Below are 19,637 nucleotides of genomic sequence, written 5' to 3' on the forward strand. Positions count from 1 at the left end.
AATCACTTTGCCTAATACACTTTGCTGCAATGCAGCAATAATTGTCACTGTACTGTGATTGAAAAGTTGTATTCTGATTGGGCTAGAGAAGAGCCTTCTTAAAAGGCTTCAACAAATCAGAGAAAAGCTGATCCCTAAAAATAATTATATATTTGTCAATAAACTGGCCTTTCCCTGAATTAACATGAAGTTTTAATGAATGTATAGCTGACAATGAGAGATGAACTATCTAAGGATCTGATTGGCATGCACAGATTGTATATGATGTAATGCTGAATAGCTGGTTACATGTATTAATTGTATTTATTCATTTTACTGCATCCTAAAGTAAGCCAGGCTCTTCATAGGCCCAAAAGAAAGTCATGATCCCTGCCCCAAAGAGTTTACAATCACATTTCCCATCTATCTGCCACCTTTTTACATGTATGTTTCAGAGACATTAACTTTTATGTTCACAAAAGAGGGTGCTGGGCAAGGGCTACTGGATTGCCTGGAGAGCTTTCAAAGGACATTGGAATGCATCTTCCACTGTAGCTGAGACAAGAGAGAAAAGGCACAGGCTGGCGTGTGGGTGGGCAGATACCCAGAAGAGCCAGGCACTGCATGGATAGAGAGCCACCTGCCTTTTCCCACTGAATTCCCTCATTCCCATAGCCAGGACTCAGCAAAGCAACAGATCCATCTGGATAGACCTATACATTAGAGCCAACAGACACTGATCAGAGCCAGGCGTGCTCTGCACTCACTACTTCCTGCACCTATGCAAATGTTACCCCTTAGCCTCCACAGGTCTGTGAAACATGTTTGCTTTCAAAGGAAAGGAGCAGCACTCTACGGAAGGTGTGTCTGGTCAAAACCATGAGTGATCACTGGGGTAGACATGTCTACTTAGTGTCGTATTCTCAAATCTTAAGAGGGCTCAGCCCTGCCAGGCAAGGGATGGTGCTGGCAGGTGACGGCAATGCTGACGACATGAGCCTCGTCTTACCTGTGATACTGTGATGCTGCATTTCTTTGCCAGCTCCTCTTTGGCTTCTTCACTGGGGTAGGGATTACTGAGGTGGGAGTAAAAATACTCGTTCAAGATTTCTGTGGCTTGTTTACTGAAGTTACGCCTTTTCCGTCTGAAATGAGGAAAAAAATCCATTGCTGGTACAGATGTTAACAGAAGTCTACAGGAGGCTCTGTTCAGGATAAAACCTCCTTTACTTCCTAAATACATACCAGTCTGTATGCAACACACTTATCACTCAGCTGAGAACTATATCTCACTGGCATGTTACAATACACACACGGGCCCTGCCCCTTTCCCCAGTCACATCAAGGGGAGTTTTGCCATTGACTTCCATGGCATCATGATCTGACCCACTCCAAGTTCTTCTCGGCACCATGCTGAAGAGTTTATAATCACTGCCATGACATGTCGATTCTCAGACATTGCCTTCCTTGACCATTTGAACTATAGAGTTATTCAGCTTTTGCTCAGTATCCTGTCACTACGCTGTCTCTGTTTGCAGTACTTCATCCCTAGCTGGGCACGCCTTGTTTGGGGCACCCCAATAATCATGGCAATGGGTGCAGTGGGGAAAAAAATAATACAACGAAAAGCAAAACATGGCTAGAGCCAGGCAGGTGGGCAGTGCAGAGCCTGCTGGGCAGCACCAGTCTCACAGATCTGGAATTGGATGCTATTGGCCTGTAATTACCAGCTCTTTGCTGAAAACAGGAGCATGAATCTCTCACCATTTAACCATAAGAACATTAGGGCCCCTCCATGGGCACGCCGTGAGGAGCAAGGTTCAAAGGGGGCCGGGAAGTGCGTGGCTGGTGCCTCTACCCCGCTGTGTACCATCCAGCAGAGCTCCCTGGCCGTGCAAAGGGACTAAGAGAACGGTGCTCCCTGGCCGTGCGAAGGGACTAAGAGAATGGTGCTCTCCGGCCGTGCGAAGGGACTAAGAGAACGGTGCTCTCCGGTGCTACCTGGCCGTGCGAAGGGACTAAGAGAACGGTGCTCCCTGGCCGTGCGAAGGGACTAAGAGAACGGTGCTCTCCGGCCGTGCGAAGGGACTAAGAGAACGGTGCTCTCCGGTGCTCCCTGGCCGTGCGAAGGGACTAAGAGAACGGTGCTCTCCGGCCGTGCGAAGGGACTAAGAGAACGGTGCTCTCCGGCCGTGCGAAGGGACTAAGAGAACGGTGCTCTCCGGTGCTCCCTGGCCGTGCGAAGGGACTAAGAGAATGGTGCTCCCTGGCCGTGCAAAGGGACTAAGAGAACGGTGCTCTCCGGCCGTGCGAAGGGACTAAGAGAACGGTGCTCTCCGGTGCTCCCTGGCCGTGCGAAGGGACTAAGAGAACGGTGCTCTCCGGTGCTCCCTGGGGTGGTCTGACTCCACGTTATCTTACAATGGGATATGTCTGAATGGCATCAGTGAGTCCTAGCGTGCAGCACAGGGCGCGATACTCAAGCAGAGCTCTCGTCTCCTTGCTCCAGTGCCTGGGCTTGAAAGACAGAGATTTCTCCTGAAGTGTGCTGCCCTGGCGCATGCGCCAGCCTGTCCAATTACCCAGGAAATGTGAGCGAGGTGAGCTGAGAGCAGGACTAGGCAGGGGAGCAGTACATTGGACTGGCCTTTTCCCCCTCGATCAGAAGGCCCTGTGCTCCCTTCCCAGTGTGCGGGGAGGGGCTGTGGAACAGAGGAATCCAAACCCCACCATTTGCCTGGCTCCAGTCTTCCCCTTCCACCCAGCGTAGTGGTTTTTCTCAGCACACTCTTTGGAAAGGACCCATTGAACATTTTCTTCAAAGTTCCCTTCCCCTCAGGGCTGCTTGCAATCTGAATGCCGGTGCCTCAGGCCAGCATGCAGTAGAGCATCAACGCCCCCGCTCTCAGTCCCATCTGCACGGCTCTGTTACTCCCTCCCGCAGGCCCCGGCGCAGGCAGACTCTCCCCAGAGCTGTGTTTATCTCATTACTGGGCTTCCGCTCATTTGGCCTTGTTTACCTTCCTTCCTTGTAAAGAAATCACTTTCAAATGTGCATCTGCAAGCTCTACCTGGCTGCAGACATTTCCCCAACTGTTTGTAATTATCCTAATTTGCCACACCTGCCAGTGACCTTCTCATTAGTGAAATTATTTCATTCTTGTTTAGCTCCTAACAGCTTTCAGGTGTAAGGTGCACGGTACTAGCTACAGGGAGGCATTGCTAGGATTCTGCTCAGTACTTTGGGCTCCGAGGGTTTTGCTCAGTTTCCTCTCCTATACCATACATCTCAGGGAACCTAATTGCTATAGGTTCCTGTAATCTGCATTAGTGCAGCTCTCCAGGAAGGAATGACACCTGTGGTCACTAATGCAGCCTGCTCTGTAGTTCAAAAGAAACCTAATTGTTTCCATAAACCGCTTGTAATTTCAGTCTGTCAGTTTCTGCTGTTGCACCATCGTGTGGAGAAAGCTGGCACTCGAGATCAGCAGGCATTGCATTGCTCAGCTCCTCTGTCCAGCCTCACCCTCTCTCAAGTACCCACTGTCCTCCTGCGCCTGGATGTTGTTCCCTGAAGTACTTGGTGATGTCTCCATGGAGAGACAAGCAGATGCACTGTCCTACCCCTTGCATATGCTGGGCAGCCATCAAGCACTCCCTGGATTTCCTCACCATTACTGCTGTCAATTGAAATGTCTCGTTAGACTGACCTCACACTTGGTAAAGCAACCCCCATCCTTTCATGTATTTATACCTGCTCCTGTATTTTTCACTCCATGCATCTGATGAAGTGGATTCTAGCCCACGAAAGCTTATGCCCAAATCAATTGGTTAGTCTCTCAGGTGCCACAAGGACTCCTCGTTGTTTTTCCTGATACAGACTAGCATGGCTACCACTCTGAAACCTGAGCAAAGAAAGAGTTCCCCAGGCCTGGGAAAGACCCAGAGAGCTTTAGAAGCGCCCTGTCTGCTGGGGGCAGCGCTGTACTCCGGAGACCCCACCAGACTGCTACACGCTGGTTCTGACTAGCTTCGCTGGTGCAAGTTCAAAGCCTGAGTCTGTCATCCTTTCGCGTGGTAAAGTCCAAAGGACACCCCAGTGGGAGCAAGGCCAGCAGAATCTGGCCCTTTGTAAACAACATCAACCAGGCACATCTAGTCAACAAGGACACAGATCCTAACCTCGGCTCAGCCTTAGGCTGTGTGCAGAGGTTGTGAGATAATTAACTCCTCAGTTACCAGATTTCAATATTTTGCAAGACACGTTTCTAAAACACCCACCCTGTGCCATGGCTACCTTACCCTGGAACTGTTCAAATATCTGCCAGGGTGCCCGTCACAGCCCTTACCTGGGTCCTGTACAGCTTTGAGATGTGTTCTGGCAGATGAATTGAAGTGAAGTATTTAACCCTTATACTAAACATGTTAAAAAGACACAGCATTTCCATGCAAGCTTTCTGCAGGGAACCTTCCCTTCCCGAAGTAGCCATTGAGTGGATGAACAGCACTGTGAGCTGCCTCCCAAGGGCAGAGGCATGGCCCGGGGTGAATCAACACATCCTGGAGCATGTCAGTAAACACTGCCTGAATGAAATCAGCAGCAAAACTATCCTCTCACGTACCTGGCATCAAGGAACCTTGATCTCAGAATCATTACTGCTTCACAAGTGCTTTGTTTGAGCTGCATCTGGATGGAGCTGAATTTTCGATGGATGATGCCCACCATCCTTTCGATCTCCTTGGGAGAAATGGGACGTGTCCGACTCTGTTCTCGGAGAAGGTTCATCACGTGTGTGGTGAATTCGTTACACGCCTGTGAAGGACAGAGCAGCTCAGAGATGGTTTTGTGCTGTCACACAGGAACATAACCACTGACCTCACTGCTGTGTGAAGCCACCGAGCATTTCCTGAGTCAGGTGCATGCCACACCCCAGCTGGCGTTGTGCATGGTGGGCTCTGCGGTGGCAATGAATTGTGAGGAGCCTGCAGTAGCTATCCTCAGCCACCTCACAATGGGGGGCAATGCATGCAGGAAAAGAGGCGAGGTAGCCACAGAGTGACCCCTCCTAATTTGGGAGATCGGGATACCGTGCCACTCCCCCCCGCCCCCCGCCCTTGCTCTTAACCATCAGGGTTCCCCTCGGGTTCATCCGGCAGAGACCTCCAGGGTCCTTCCCTAGAGCATACCCCGTCTTTCCCTTGTCAGGGAGCTGAGCCGTCCTCTGATCAGCAATAATATAACGGATAGACACAGATTTGTGAATGAAAGGTTGAGTCTCTTTTCTTTTTACAGTGCCAGGGGGGTAAATAAGCTATGACTATGCTATGGCTCTTTTTACATTTAAAGAGAAATAAATCTCAAAGACAGTGTCCGTGTATTTTTCTAGGAGGGACAGAAGGGCACCGAAGTAGAAGGGTTTGCTCAGGTTATAGCATATAAATAGCAACAGGCATGAGCATAATAGTAGCTGGGACTCCATTGTTGCAGAGCAGAGTTAATAACCTAAATGTGGGTGAGGACCCCCCCACCCCCCCGTATCTTTGAAGCCCGCCTGATACCACGACTTCCCTTCTAGGAATGCACTTCACCACTCTCACACAGCAAGTAACTGTTTAACCAGCTGTGGCAGATTATGATATTTAAATCTCTTTGATTTTACCTAGAGCAGACCCTTTAAAAGACATAATTTCACAGAGGCCACATGCCATACAGCTGCAGGGCTCTCTGGGCCCTGGCCTCACAGTATGGCCTGAAACACTGACGAGAGAAGGTGCTGGAAGCTTTGGATTCGCGTTCCCTTCTGCCTCCACAGATTAAGTAGGGAGGAGGATAGTGCGATCTAAACTTCTCAGACTGCCTCATCCAGAGCCTTCCTGAGCTGGATGTTGCTATGAACAAGCCGTTGGTGTGCTGGCATTCTGGCTGCTCCGTAAGCAGAGGCTGGGGGCTGTCACAAACTATGCTGATTTATCTGTCTGTCCTCTCGTTCCAAAACAAAACCCAGCACTGTTCTCTGCTTGAGGGAACTAAGTTACAACTACAGAACTAATCTCTTCCTAGGGAACCAGAGTGGAACTCCAGCACATTCCATGTACAAACCTGTCATTGTCCTAACCTGGCCGTAGAAAGCCAGGGACCCAGCACTGTGCCAGTTGAGAGCTGCATTTTTTAGGCATGCAAAAAATAAAGGGATGTCTGGTCCTGTGAAAGGCCTTCAAATCAAGGAGGATGTCTCAGAGGCTTTAGGTGCCTTTGCAGGTGTGCATTTTGATTATACAAGCAAGGCAGATGTAGAAAAGCAAAGTTGAGCTAGAATCACTGCCAAATATGGCCAAAGGATTTCACTCTCCTGTACCCCACATACCGGGCTATGACAATGACACTCAGCAGTCACTAAATCAGGCAGAGGAAACTGCAAAAGTCTTGATCAGGATAACCATGTAACTCTCACTGTGGTGTTAGCGTCACTTGTATTCAAAAGCTGGGGTTAAGAATCACCTTATGGTTTGTTTTGCATCTAGATTTTCAATGACTAATCTGAATTTCAGGAGCCCACGCGCGGGAAAGAGTTAAAAGTGAAAAGTTTATGCATCTAAAAACTCATAATTTCCTATAACATTTGCTGAATGTCTCACAACTTATTAAGTGAAGCCATCTATGAATGCAAATGCTGATTAGCAATTTGGCAATAGCCCAACATTTGCAGAATTCACATAGCTTTTCTTTAAACCAGTAGTTCATACATGATTAATTAGAACATCTCATTTATGTAGTGTGCACTTTAGCTCATTACTCTAAGTAAAATTCGTTAAGTATTTACATTTAGATAATTAAAATCTGGGTACACCCTTAAGAAAGATGCATACACTTCAGGCAAAGTGATTTTTTTTCTTTACACTACTGAAAGTAAATTACAGGCTAATTTACGTCCTCGCTGCACGGCTTTGGAGGCAGCAGTGTGACAAGGCTCAGCTCCTTGCCTCCAAGGGGCGCAGGACTCGCTTGGTGCACAGCGCTGTGACGGCTGTTGGGCCTGGCTGAGTCTCCCTGACAATGGCTCGGCAGCAGCGTCACATTCCCCTCAGTCCCCGTTCGGGCTCCACGGGCACCGCTGGAGCGAGGGAGGGGAGGCAATTAGCAGGGAGCTGCATTTCCATTCCCAGGCTCTAGTGAGGCTTCCTCAGTTTGGGGTTTTATATTTGAGCAAATCTGAGCTTTGTTTTTCATTTGCACATTTTCCCTTCCCTGGGGTTTATTTTTATGGCCCGAAACAACGAAATAGCAGGGTCCCCAGTGGTTTGCCAGCTCCCCTCCTCTGGCCAACGGGGGCCAGACCTGTACCTCGGCTGGGAGTGGCAGTGCATCCTCCTGCTGCCAGGGAGAAGGAGACTGGGAACTGCTCCTCTCCTCTCTGGGTCACTGGCAGTTGTTCCGCTTGTGAACTGGGCTGGAGACATCCCAGGGGAATGAAATATTTCCACTCATCGGGGCTGCAGGGAAGATGGACAAGGACGTGTCTCCTCCCGCTGCGCAGACCAGGCTGTGAGCCTCCTCTCCCCATTGGGGCAGGGCAGGGAGACAGTAGCAGCGGCTTCCCTGCCTGCCTGCAGGGCTGCCAGGCGTGTCTGGTCTGATTCTAGTGGAGGAGCTAATCCTGGAAACCCTGTTTAACCACATACACATAGTGTCACTTGTGGCCAAGCCTGGCAAGCCAGGGCTCCGCCCACAAGCAGGCGGCACGATCGAATCGGAGACGTGTTGCTATTGCCAGCCTGAAACAAACCGCAGATCCCGGTTCTCACTGTTCTGGGTCCTGCTCCTCCAGCTCTGGCATGAGTCCCCACTATGGGCTGACATGGCACATGGTCACTACCTGGGAGCACAGACACGTGCCTGGCCCTGCTTGGGTCTATTGGTTTTGCTAATGAAAATTAAGGATTCTTGGAAACTGGACTGGAAATTTAGTTCTGCGCCAAGCGACATGGGCTCATATTTTGTAAACTTGGGCACTTGCACATGTCTGACCCAGGTGTGGTGTTCACTACCTGCCAGCATCACCCCGGGCAGAACTGATCATGCAGAGCCACTAAGTCCCGATCCTAACAGTCCCACCATACAGCCCACTGCAGGATTGGGCCCTTAGAAAACACTTAGAGCTGGATCCCAGGGAATCTTTACATTGACATCCCTGGCCTCTGGATTTGAGCCCTTACTGCCACATGTAGCATCTCCAGCAATGAGCAGACTCAACCTTCACTGGCGCTCCTCAGGGGAATGAGCATCCACTTCTTGGTAAGAGTCTGGAAGGGTCGGTTCTACGTTTGCATTTCACCGGTTGGCTCCCCAGCAGGAGTAATAGTACAGATGTTTCAGAAAAAACATTTTTACCCATCTGACTGTTATTCAAGAAGCTTTCGTTCATCGGGTAAATAACACAGGTTGGTAAGTAATGTATGTACCGAAATGCAGCATCTCTTTTCCTGAGACAACAGGGGGGCTCTGGTTTCCCTGAAAAATACTTGGCACTGAGAAAATGTCACGGGCACAACACTTGCCACCTAATTGCATCGTTATTCACAGGATTTGGGGTGTTTTTTCCAAAGCCCTGTATGAATGGAAACGGTTGCAGTGAAAATATTTTCAGGCATTTTTTCCCCATGAAAATATTTCTGCCCCAAAATGGTGTTAAACTGCCCTCCAGAAGGGTCAGATAATTCACTCTCTTCACCAGATCTGGACATCTCAGAATGAGGCTGCTAAGGGGCGGCTGTGAGATCGGTGTGTTTAAACCAGGAAGACTGAACACACACAAAGGTTCTGTTTAAAAGCTGCAGTGAACGTCCTGCTTTCAGGAGACGAGAACCGTCCCGTGCTTGGGAAAGGCTCGCTGCTTTGGAGCTACAGAAAGGGCCTGATTCCAATTTCCCTCTCGCTAGTGTGCACCATTTAACTGCTGGGGAGTTACTCCTGAATCCCAGGGGTGGGCATAAGAGCAGACGAATGTGCCACATGGTCTTGTTCTCTCACGTTTAGTTACAACATCCAAGCTACTTGAGTCATTTCTTGCTACTATTTTTCAGGCCTCTTGGTGCCCTGCACATTACTAATAAGGTCAGGTTGTAAGGGCTGGCCTCGTTAACCTGCTCAGAAACCCCACAGAAGCAGAGAATGCCTCAGCATGCTTTAATGCTTAATCAAGAGTTCTCGGAGTGCGCAAAGACAAGAGAGAGACTGGCTTAGTTCAGCGGCTGGACAGCCATGCCCCAAACAATATTCTGCACTAGGCCGCACTGCGCCCGCACTGGGCGAGTTCTCAGCGTGCTCGGTGGCACTTGTCTGGAGTCCAGGCTTCACCCTGATTTGGGGTGAATTCAGAAGACATCTGTGAACTCGGAAAGCAGGTTCCCAGCTGCTCGGGGAGGCTTGGGACCCTTACAATACTTTTGCCTACAGCAAAAATGTATTTCAGTGTAATTATAGAAGATAGCTTTCAATATGTCATCTCTATTATAGTGGCTGTAAATTATGGAGAGAACTGCCTGCGTTCAACCATTTCTCCTGCCACAAGGCAAGGGGGGGCTGCTCCTGGCATGACACACTTTCCTTTTTTTTTTTTTTTTTTAAGTGCAGTCCCCTCACTGGCAACAAATGTCAGAATCAAACTCTGTCTGGGAAATGTCTGCACAACTGGCACTTTGGTCTCTGCTCCTGGGTGCAAAGAGCCCCTGGAAGTAGGGTGACCAGATGTCCCAATTTTATAGGGACAGTCCCGATATTTGGGGCTTTTTCTTATATAGGCGCCTATTACCCCCAGCCCCGTCCCGATTTTTCATACTTGCTGTCTGGTCATCCTACCCGGAAGGTTCGCAGGCAGCGAGAAATGGCGACATGGACGGAGCCCTTTTTGGAGCAGCCGCTCTCATGGAGTAGGCCTGCCCAATCCTTGTGCCTGAACCATGCAGTGGGAGCTATGTGGGTCCGCTTCCTCTTTATCTGTAGGACAGTAACAACCTTTCCGAAACTTGCAGCCAGGGAGGACAGGGAAGCAGTCCTGGGTGCCTCTCGGCTGTGGAGACCGGTCCCGTTCTCAAGGCGAACGGGTTGCTGCCAGGCTTGGGAAACTATCATATTTCTGGAGAGCAGACAGTGCTGGCGTCAGGCTCAATGGGGGAAAAGATGCATGTTTCGGATCAGCTCTGACTCTCTCCTAGCAGCACCTGTGCAGCCTGCTCTGGTTCCTGGGGTTTGGACAGATGGCTGTGGCATTTCGGCTGAAACCTTTGTAAATGGAGCTAGTCGCCTTTCCTGGCCCCAATCGTTACACTTATTACAGCCAAAGAACACTTGCCAGGAACTAGCGATTAGCACAACCATGGGATTAATTTCAGCCCCAAATCCAGCTCCAGCCTCTCCCCCTGGGATTTTATAAGGGGCTTTAATTCACTGCTGGGGCGGCTGTTTGTTAATTTGATGAGCATCGCTACCTACGCAGCATAAAGAGATGTATTCGTCAGAGCGTCGCTGCCCAGCACAGTGTGGGGAAGGGTTTGGGGACTTGCACAGGTTGTTTCTTTATGGAGAAAGAGGACCTTTGAGCAAAGTCACTGTCAGTCACTCACTGAGTCCTCCGGCACTGTAATGACATAGTGAAGGATTGCTGGCCGCAGATAGGACTAATGGCCAGTGTGTGAATAGCCCTGGCCTTGAGCCATAGCAACAAAGGTTCTGTCCACATTTCCAGCAGAACGTGGCCTGGACTGCACCGGCTGGGGAAAGCATCCAACCCGTGTCCCCAAACGCCTCCTCAGCTGTCCATATGACACAACTCCCTCCCCACCACCCAGCTTCCTATCTGCTCCCTGACACCCAGACGTGTGCTGCTGATCCGAGACCTCCGGGAGCCTCTCAGAGGGGGCCTGGCTGCATCTTAGATTCCAGAGCTTGTGAGATTTGAATGATCTCAACTCAGCTGCAATTGGTGTCAAGCCAAGAGGCTTCCAGAGCTACTGGGCCTTTCAGCGACTGTTTGGTTGTAAGAGATGGGGCCTCGTGGAGAGACCCGGGGGAAGAGAGAGGGGCCGATGGGCAGGCTGGGGGACTATTAGAAGGCTCGGAAAGAGGGACTCTGGCTGCCCCTGCAGACGTACTGCCCTTGCAGACGTATTGATTGGCGGCGGGGAGGCTCCAGGAATCTGTTAGAGACAAAGAAATCCAGAATGTTGAATAGGCGTGTGTGCGGCTCTGGAGCAAGAACCTGCAAGGAGCAAGGACTGTCCCGCCGGCTCGTCTGGTCAGGTTGCTTAGGGCAGTGGGCGCACACAAAGCAGCAGGACCAGCTGTGCTGTCTGCCTGTTGCCTGCTGCTCCTACCTGAAGATCCCACCAGTGTCCAACATGGCAGATCATGGCATTTCAGCCGGTTGGCGTGCAAGTCAGCCACAGATTCTGCCAGAGCGTGGCCCTTACTGTCAATACCTTTCAGGGAGACTCCATTAACCTCTTCCGTGTTTTCTTTTTTGTTAATTACCTTCATAAAACAGGAAATTAAACTAGCCCAAGAGCCTCTGTGGGGTTAAAATGCAAAGTCTGAGCATCCTAAAGCCAAGGACCCCGGCTGGGAGACAAGCAAGTCCCCTCCCATGGCTAAGCCCCAGCAGAGCAGACTGGGGGAACTTGCCAAGCCCCAGCAGAGCAGACTGGGGGAACTTGCCAAGCCACAGCAGAGCAGCTAAGAACATAAGAATGGCCGTACTGGGTCAGACCAAAGGTCCATCCAGCCCAGTCTCCTGTCTGCCGACAGTGGCCAATGCCAGGTGCCCCAGAGAGAGTGAACAGAACAGGGAATCCTCAAGTGATCCAGCCCGTCGCCCATCCCCAGCTTCTGGCAAAAGAACGGCGCCTGAGCAGCGCTGTGATTTCCTTTGCTGTCGTGCTTTCAAGTGGGATTTTTACCACTGCCTTATGGTCTCGGTTGTGGTTTCATTTTGTTCAGAGGGACGCTTCACAGTAATGTGCTGGGGTGAGCCCAGAACTTCCCCACCTTCAGCTCAGGAAACCACCAGCTGATTAGGTTCGTTGAGCTCATTAGGTTCAGGGTTTATAAGCTTTACTAGGACCTCTCTGGAGGGAGAAATGAAGCCATTATGGCTGAGGCTGGCAACAGCCAGGGGTCTGTTTTCTTCCCTTTTCTTCTCCTGCCCCCCCCCCTTCCAGCTCCTTAGATTCAAAGTTGTCCAGTAAAGAAACACAAAGGAGAATCACTCTCCCTGGTGGCTCTGCAGGCTGTCCTCAGTGCACAGTCCCTGCCATGCTGGATGCATGGGGGCAGGGAAGCCACACTGCTCTGCACAAGAGCAGAATGCAGGTTTTTAAAGATTCCCCCACAAGAGCAGCATGTCACCAGATCCCGGAGAAGAACCCGCAGCCCTGAGGATCTGCAGAGGATTATTTATATCATGTAAAAATACTGAGAGCAAATGTCAACCTTAAAAGGTTTCACCATCAACTTAATTTGCATATTTCTTATTATTATGAATAATAAATTATCATCTTAAATTTATATAGTGTATTTCATCCTGAATAATCCTGAAGTGCTTTATATCATCTACATGGCTATAGTTTATAGAGAGAAAGATACAGATTACCATACCCAATTGAAACTTCAGGCAGAATTTAGGGAGGAAGAATATATTTGCCCAGGACACTCAAGCTAATGCTCTAAATCTTGCAAACAATGCCATGAGATCTTCAAAACCACAAGTGGTCAGGACCTCTGAAAGACACCACCTCCAGCAGCAGGGGCCACCTAGCACCATGCTAGAGTCTTGGATTCACTGCCAACTCCGAGGAAGATTGATACCTATTAACTCACCAACACCATTTCCTGTTTCTCAACCATCACCCAGGCAAATACTAGCCTAGGCCTGACTTTACTTAGCGTGTGAGATCTGATAACCTCTCCAAGTGCTGTGGCTCCCAGCCATCATGTGCATTTTGGCGCACTGAAGCACTGATTTTACTAGGGTTCATTACAGGCTTACAAAGTGGCACTATTTAACGTTCCCCCTTTTCCTAAGGGTACATCTAAACAGGGATAAAAGCCCTGTGGCACAGCTGCAGCTGGCCCAGGTCAGCTGACTCAGGCTCACAGGGCTCAGGCTTAGAAGCTAAAAATCTCTGTGCAGACATTTGGGCTCAGGCTGGAGGCGGAGATCTGGGACCCTGCCCCCTCGCAGGGTCCCAGCTTGCTCCAGCCCGAGCCCGAGTCAGCTGACCCAGGCCAGCTGTGGGTTTGTTATCCCTGTGTAGACACACCCTCAGAGTCCCCTAACCGAGCAGTTTCTAGGATGTTTTCAGTGTGCACACAGTCAGAACAGTGGGGAAGAACAGATAAGAACCAGGCCTGCCAGCCAGCCTGGTCATTGCCACCGAGCTCCGCCCACAACATCAGCCCTTTCATTCGACTGCCCAGCTCTTTAACCAGAGAGAGAGAGAGAGAGCAGTAATTTTTAAGCCCTATAGAGAACCAGGAACTGGCTAGCAGAGGTGCAGAGACAAGTGGCAGCAGGTACACATAGGGCTGTGAGAGCGGTGTCTGACCTGTTCGTATTTCTCCAGCTCTGTGTGGTAGATCTGTCTGATCTGGGTCAATTTGGCTCTGTAATCGGAGTGTTCGATAGAGTTATCTGAGGACCCTCCAGAGGCTGCTGCGGCTGCTGCTGCGGCTGCCGATCCCCCACCTTTCTCAGGACCCGAAACCCCTTCTGCCAGAAGCATATTGTCCAGTCTCATTAGCTGGGGATCGGGCGGGTCTTCCTCCTGGGCTCCTCGGATGCTCAAACCTTGGGTGAAAATGAGAGAGACAGACAGAGAAACCACAGTGAGTATTTCCCATGCCCTGGCGAGCTCCTGCCTGCAGCCAGCCCCACTCCCGGGGGCGGGCTGGACCAGTCATTGTAATATTTTACAGAACCATTCTCTGCTGGGAGAGACATTGATCCCTAGGCGTGAGGGTGGAGAACGGCTCTGTCCCCATCACCATGATGGCCTAAGAGGTCCAAGCCTCCCCCAGCCCTAAGGAAAAGTCGTATAGAATTTAGCAGAAATAAAACCAATAGGGCTGTATAGAAATTACTCTGAAAACCCACTGAATTTAAGAGGATGAGAGACTTGTCACAGAACTTTTCAAATACCCTATAGATTTTTTTAATTCTTTACTGTAAATATGACAGGAATATACTCATACATGATGTTTTCCTTTATTTTTCAATAACATACCTAAATCTAAGCACTACCTATTTAGTAATATCACACGGATAGAAGAACATATGGTAGGAGTAAGTTTGTGTTATTTATTTGTCTGAGGTTCGTGGTGTTCTTGCTGAGACTTGCTGGGCAGAAATCTATCCCTGCTACAGGATCCGAAGGGTTAACTGGAGTGTCTGCGGAAGGGGTAGCATTCTCGACTGAACTCCAGGGGACTTCCCATAAGAGTAAAACGGTGCTATAACTCCCAGTGGTGTCAACCAAATATACCTGCGAGGGAGCCACCCTCCAAAGGGCAGCGAGCTCCTACAGTGCACCCAACCCCCTCGTGGAAGGTTTAGGCGTTACAAGGGCAGCAGCAGGGATAGAAGTGAGGGCAAGATAACAGAAGTGCCTCTTCACGAAAAGCTGAGGGTGATGGGACCCCAGCATGCCCTCCTGCACACAGCCCTGCCATGCAGAACACTGCACCACTCTGGAGCTCACATGCAGATTTAAACACGAAATATAAACAAGAACGAATGATGCCTTCTCTTACCACCCAGGCATTTAACTGCAATCAGGATGCTGGGATGCTAAACATGGGTTTGAAATTGCCGGCACTATTACAGTATGTTGGTGGGAACAACACTTTAAACCTAATTTCTGTTTTAAAATTAGACCATCCAAAGTGATGCCCAGTCAGCAATCTCATCTGAGTGCTACAGATCAAGGCTGACAATTTGTAGGTTTAATCAGGGCATGCAGGCACTCTGCCAAGATGATATCAACAATGCTGAAAACAAAGTTTAAAAATAATTACACTAGTATAAAAATCACTAGAGCCATTGCTTCTCGAATCAGCACTTCTATTAAAGATGTAACACAACCAGCGATCTCCCAGCCCAATTAACCTCTTTAAATCTGTTTAAAACCAGGTATTCACACACTAGTTAGACAAGATCCCAGTGGGTAGGAAGTTGGCACCTCGCATGTTTGCATTCTGATTCTGCCGTCTGTGTCTGCGCCTGTTCTTAGTTGCACACAGTGGTGCACACTCTGTGTAGAGTGCAGCGTACATGACAATAACATCCAGAAACTGCCGAGTGTTCCGTTGAGTACCAGCAATGCTATTTTCTAGGCTAGCCTCAGTGCAGCCCACACTCTTTTAGAAACAGATTTGATTCCTTGATGTCCTGAACTCCACACATTGCATGACACGACCCCGCATTGGCCAACCTGCCAGGCACAAGAAGGCACAGCTTTAATTTCACTCTAAGACACACATTTTAAACCTGTCACCTTCATTTAAAAATATAATTCCATATAATTTAATTGAGATAATAAAAATGTCTCATTGTCATTTTAAATTATTTCTGTTGCCTGTTCGGAGGTTGAACAAGGTTTGAAAATATAATGTATTATCATCATCCGCTCATTGACTGAGCCCAAAAGTTAGCACCAAGAACCGTGTGGGTCAAAGAACACTGAAACAGCAGTCCAGACAGCTTTGCCTCTTTATTCTGGCATTTACCCGTTCACGGACATCAAAGTTACCAGCTCAGCCTCGCTCAAGCCAATACACCTGCTTAGCTCATGAAAGTTTCTTAGAATTAAGATTTGACAGGGTTTGTTATGTGTGTGTCTGTCAGCAAAAGAAAGTGCAACAGGTCAAAGAGACTAGAGGAAAGAAGAACAGAGAGAAACTAATTTTCCTTGGATATTCTCTTTCTGATTCGTACAAAGAATTTTTTCCCTGCTGAGGTGATTGTCCTTTTTGTTGTCTTTTTCCTCTCTCCCTTCCAGCCTGGCTTTTAATGTTTTTGAACAGCGTTCTGGTTTTCTAACCCTCTCCCGTTTACATTTTCAATTGTTTCCTTCTAAATACCCATTCCTATTGTTATTTCTTTGTGCTTTGTCTCCTGTCAGTTTCTTTTCCTGTATTTTCCCCCAGCGGCTGTAGAGTCTTATGGCCTACAATGGTCTTTATTCACCGTCAGAGATTTCAATAGTGGTTTCACTCATCTCCCCTGACAGTTAAACACACGGGACCAAATTCTCCGCTCAGGTAAATGGGCCCCACTCGTCTGGCTTCCTGGTCCTTGTACTTTGGAATATGGGCCAAAGAGTAAAAATTTCTGCACAAAATGACTGTGTGTTTCTAGACTGAGACTAACACAATTACTGAGCTTCCTGGTAACAACATGCCTAAGAGGAGACAATGCTCCCTGGTTTTAAATAAATACAAAAGGAGACCAGCTGGAAGGAGGGTTAAAGGAGTCAATGGAAGAAAGAGCCCCCCTCCCCCTCGCCCTCCCCTTCCCCAACACAAGAGGAAGGAATGTAGCAGCAGACACCGAAAATGACCAAGCTGCCAGAGTCTGCAGCTCACAGTCCTAATATACTGTTAGAACGCAGGTAACACCGGGAGTGGCAAATGGTTTTCTTCCTAGTGGGAAGTAATATGCGTAATTCCAAAGCAGAGATACATACAGCCCAGAGAGTGGATGTCTGACAACACACAAAGAAATGGGAAAGAAAGGGAGGTAACATACCACGATCTAGCATTCATTTTGCTACTGAGTGAGTTCCATCGTTCATGTGAATGGCAAAGCCATGAGTTAATTAACTAACTCCTACAAGAGTTAACCTTGTGTGTGGGGATAAATGTGTTAATCCTCCCTAGTTACTTTATGAATTATATGCATCAAATCAGCACAGAATAAGTAGGAGATTGTTTTCCTTTAAGGGGAAAAAGCAGGGAACTCTTTGTATTCTGTGTAACCACACTGTTTAGGAACACTGGAGTTACAAATCATCCAATCGGTTCCCCTATCATATATGTAAGTGAATCTGATAAGAAAGATCCAGAACACTTCCTGGATTCTTTAGTAAGGAGAAAACACTTTTCTTTATCCACGGGGCATCTGTTTGTTCTCACCTAGCACCTGCCTTTATAAATTACTTTCCATTTGAATACAGTGATAATATATGTATTTTCTGACATATAAGCTCAGACTCTGGGGCTATTGTTTCCCTTTTTTATTCCTCAGTATATCAAACTATGAGTTTATTACTGTTTAGCTCACTGACCTTTCAATGCATGGTGGAATTAAGGTACAGAGCAGACTAGAAAGAACACAATAATACATCACTTCCAGAACAACTACAGATGTACTAATGGCACAGGAAGTGTGAGGTCTTAGCCAGACAGTAATAACCTAGCCGTGCACTGACCAAAAGGCGAATACTTTCACCTTAATATGGCAGCTAGAATGGTGCGTTTTTAAAGCACTTTGCAGGTTCCCTTTATATAAAATCACAGAACTGTTGGGCTGGAAGGGACCTCAAGAACTCAAGTCCCCAAGAAAACCTAGACCATCCCCAACAGGTGTTTGTCCAGCCTGGTTTTAAAAACCTCCAGTGATGGGGATTCCACAACCTCCCTTGGACGCCTGTTCCAGAGCTGAGCTCCCCCTAGAGTTAGAGAGTTTTTCCTAATATCAAACCTAACTTTCCCTTTCTCCTTGTCCGATCCTCAGTGGACATGAAGAATACCATCCTCTCTAAAACAGCTCTTAACATGTTTGAAGACTGTTATCAGCGCCTCCCCCCAGTCTTCTTTCTCAAAACTAAACACGCCCAGTGTTTTTAACTTTTCGTCATAGGTCAGATTGTCTATACCCTCTAGCATTTTTGTTGCTCTCCTCTGGACTCTCTCCAGTTTGTCCACATCTTTCCTAATATGTGGTGCCCAGAAGTGCACACTCCAGTGGAGGCCTCACCAGGTCCAAGCAGAGTGGGACAATTATCTCCCGCGTCTAACACTCCTGTTACGTAATGTGCTCAGTAATATCTTCTTATGCACATATGGGTCCGTATAAAGTTTAAAAATCTAGTATCCTTGGTGACATTAGAGCATTATAAGGTTAACAAAAAGCATGTTTGCTACTGATTTTAATCTGCTTATAACCACAACATTCATTTCAGTATCTCCACCATTTTTAGACAAATCACATAAACAGACACTAAAACATTGTTTAACAATGAACTTGGCTTTGTTATAAGACCACAGTTTTAGCATATCTTTCAGCAAATCCTAATTAGCTGTCTTTCTACATGCTGTGCACCTGCCCCCACAGATAATAGACGAGAGCATCTGCATAGACTGCTGCATTCAGAGGCCAATAAATAAATTGCAGGTCAAAATTATTACAAAGCTTTCTTCGAATAAACCCATCTTCTTCACAATAGAAAGCTGCAGATATGAAAAGTACCTAAAGCCCACTCAAATGGTATGATTACAGGGGCCGTTTGAGTTTAATAATCTGACTCTAATTCAGGCATTTTCAACAGCTCATTAAGGGTTCATTAATATATGGGCAAGCTTTTGAATTATAAATAAGCAGATTAGAAACCTGCAGTGTCTGAACTGTACAGTACTATCCTGACTAACTGAATAATATTGCCAACACAATGAAGGCTTGACCCTTGGGGCTGGCCTCCACCTCATGATTCCTCCATCTTCTTTATTTATTCATTCCCTCGTTCCATTTGGGAAGAAGGGTCTCTCCTGAAGTTCTTGGTGCTTAGATGGATATTTCGCAACACACAATCCAAATGTAACAACCAGTCGCCCACACACTGCGACTCAGCTCTCCTTCTGTCCTCCTCAGCTCTCAGACGGCCTGAGCCAAAGCACAATGAAGTCAATGGAAAGACTCCCACTGACTTCCATAGGCCCATATAGTGCTTTTCATCCCAATCTCCAGTGCGTTACAAAGGGAAGTTGTGGTTACACTCATTTTACACAGAGAAAGGGGAGATGACAACCATCCAGCAGAGCCCGCCATAGAACACAAGTCTCCTACGCCTCGCTCCTGCATCTAACACCTACGCACCTCAGCCTCAATGCTGGGAAGCCCATAACCACATGCTTAATTCTAAGCATGTGCTGAAGTCCCATTGGAGCAGGACAGAAAAGGAGGTTGTATGTAACTGGCATCGCTCTGGAGCTAACATCTCTGTGACATGACTGTCTTGCACGGATGTGCCAGGATCTCCTTTAATGCAGTGTTAAGCTTCCCTTTTCCTTAATATTAGAGCTGATTGAAAATTTACCATCAAAGCTGTTTTTTCATGAAAAAAATCGTTTAGTTGAAACCCCAATTTTCCATCAAAAGTGTCTGGTTTCCACCAAAAAAATTAATTTTTCATCAAAAACCTGAACAACCAAAAAAGAAAATGTTCGATTTGGTTATGCTGCCGCAGTGCGTCATGGGAGATGGAGTCTGACTAGGGAGCCAGGCCTATAGAAGGGGAGCATGAGGCACTGAACTACAACTCCCAAGAAGCACCACAGCAGAATTTCTGCCACGGTCAGCTGGGGGCCCGGCATGGAAAAGATGTGGTTT

General features: G+C 48.0%; 1 protein-coding gene across 3 annotated transcripts in view; it reads right to left on the bottom strand.

The window, feature by feature from the left end:
- Positions 1-19,637, bottom strand: part of PBX3 (PBX homeobox 3) — a 155,692-nt gene that overhangs the window by 18,301 nt on the left and 117,754 nt on the right. For all 3 annotated transcript variants that reach the window (XM_065418746.1, XM_065418745.1, XM_065418747.1), the window contains exons 3-5: positions 13,579-13,820; positions 4,602-4,792; positions 989-1,124 (exon numbers count right to left, since the gene is read on the bottom strand). In XM_065418746.1, the coding sequence (XP_065274818.1) occupies positions 989-1,124; positions 4,602-4,792; positions 13,579-13,820 (569 nt within the window). The remainder of the gene's footprint in view (positions 1-988; positions 1,125-4,601; positions 4,793-13,578; positions 13,821-19,637) is intronic.

Source organism: Emys orbicularis, chromosome 18 (genome assembly GCF_028017835.1).
Source record: "Emys orbicularis isolate rEmyOrb1 chromosome 18, rEmyOrb1.hap1, whole genome shotgun sequence".
Classification (NCBI taxonomy): domain Eukaryota; kingdom Metazoa; phylum Chordata; order Testudines; family Emydidae; genus Emys; species Emys orbicularis.